General features: G+C 59.9%; 1 protein-coding gene across 1 annotated transcript in view; it reads right to left on the bottom strand.

The window, feature by feature from the left end:
- Positions 1-11: 11 nt before the first annotated feature.
- The window catches only part of LOC104500160 (pro-neuregulin-2, membrane-bound isoform-like), a gene marked incomplete at both ends in the record, with an annotated part of 33504 nt that continues 33303 nt past the window's right edge, over positions 12-212 (bottom strand). Inside the window, one exon of the mRNA XM_010143766.1 lies at positions 12-184. Within this exon, the coding sequence (XP_010142068.1) occupies positions 12-184 (173 nt within the window). The remainder of the gene's footprint in view (positions 185-212) is intronic.

The raw sequence follows: 212 nt of genomic DNA, 5'->3' as shown, positions 1-212 counted from the left end.
TCTTTGGCTGCTCTAGCGCTGTGACGTACTCCTGCGTGGTCTCGTACTCATCGTCCTCCGTGATGCGGAAGGGGCTGGAGGGCAGGCTCCCCATGCTGTCATTCAGGTAGGTCTTCCTTTGGTAGTAGCTGTCATACCTCTGTGTGTCCTGGAAGGGGACCTGGTATCGCCGCAGGAGGGGCTGCTGTTCCTCCACACGGAAGCTGACGGGG

The sequence above is a fragment of the Buceros rhinoceros genome, unplaced genomic scaffold (assembly GCF_000710305.1).
Source record: "Buceros rhinoceros silvestris isolate BGI_N320 unplaced genomic scaffold, ASM71030v1 scaffold20409, whole genome shotgun sequence".
NCBI lineage: Eukaryota > Metazoa > Chordata > Aves > Bucerotiformes > Bucerotidae > Buceros > Buceros rhinoceros.
The sequence above is the reverse complement of the archived record's forward strand: the minus strand, read 5'-3'. Positions and strand labels throughout refer to the sequence as shown.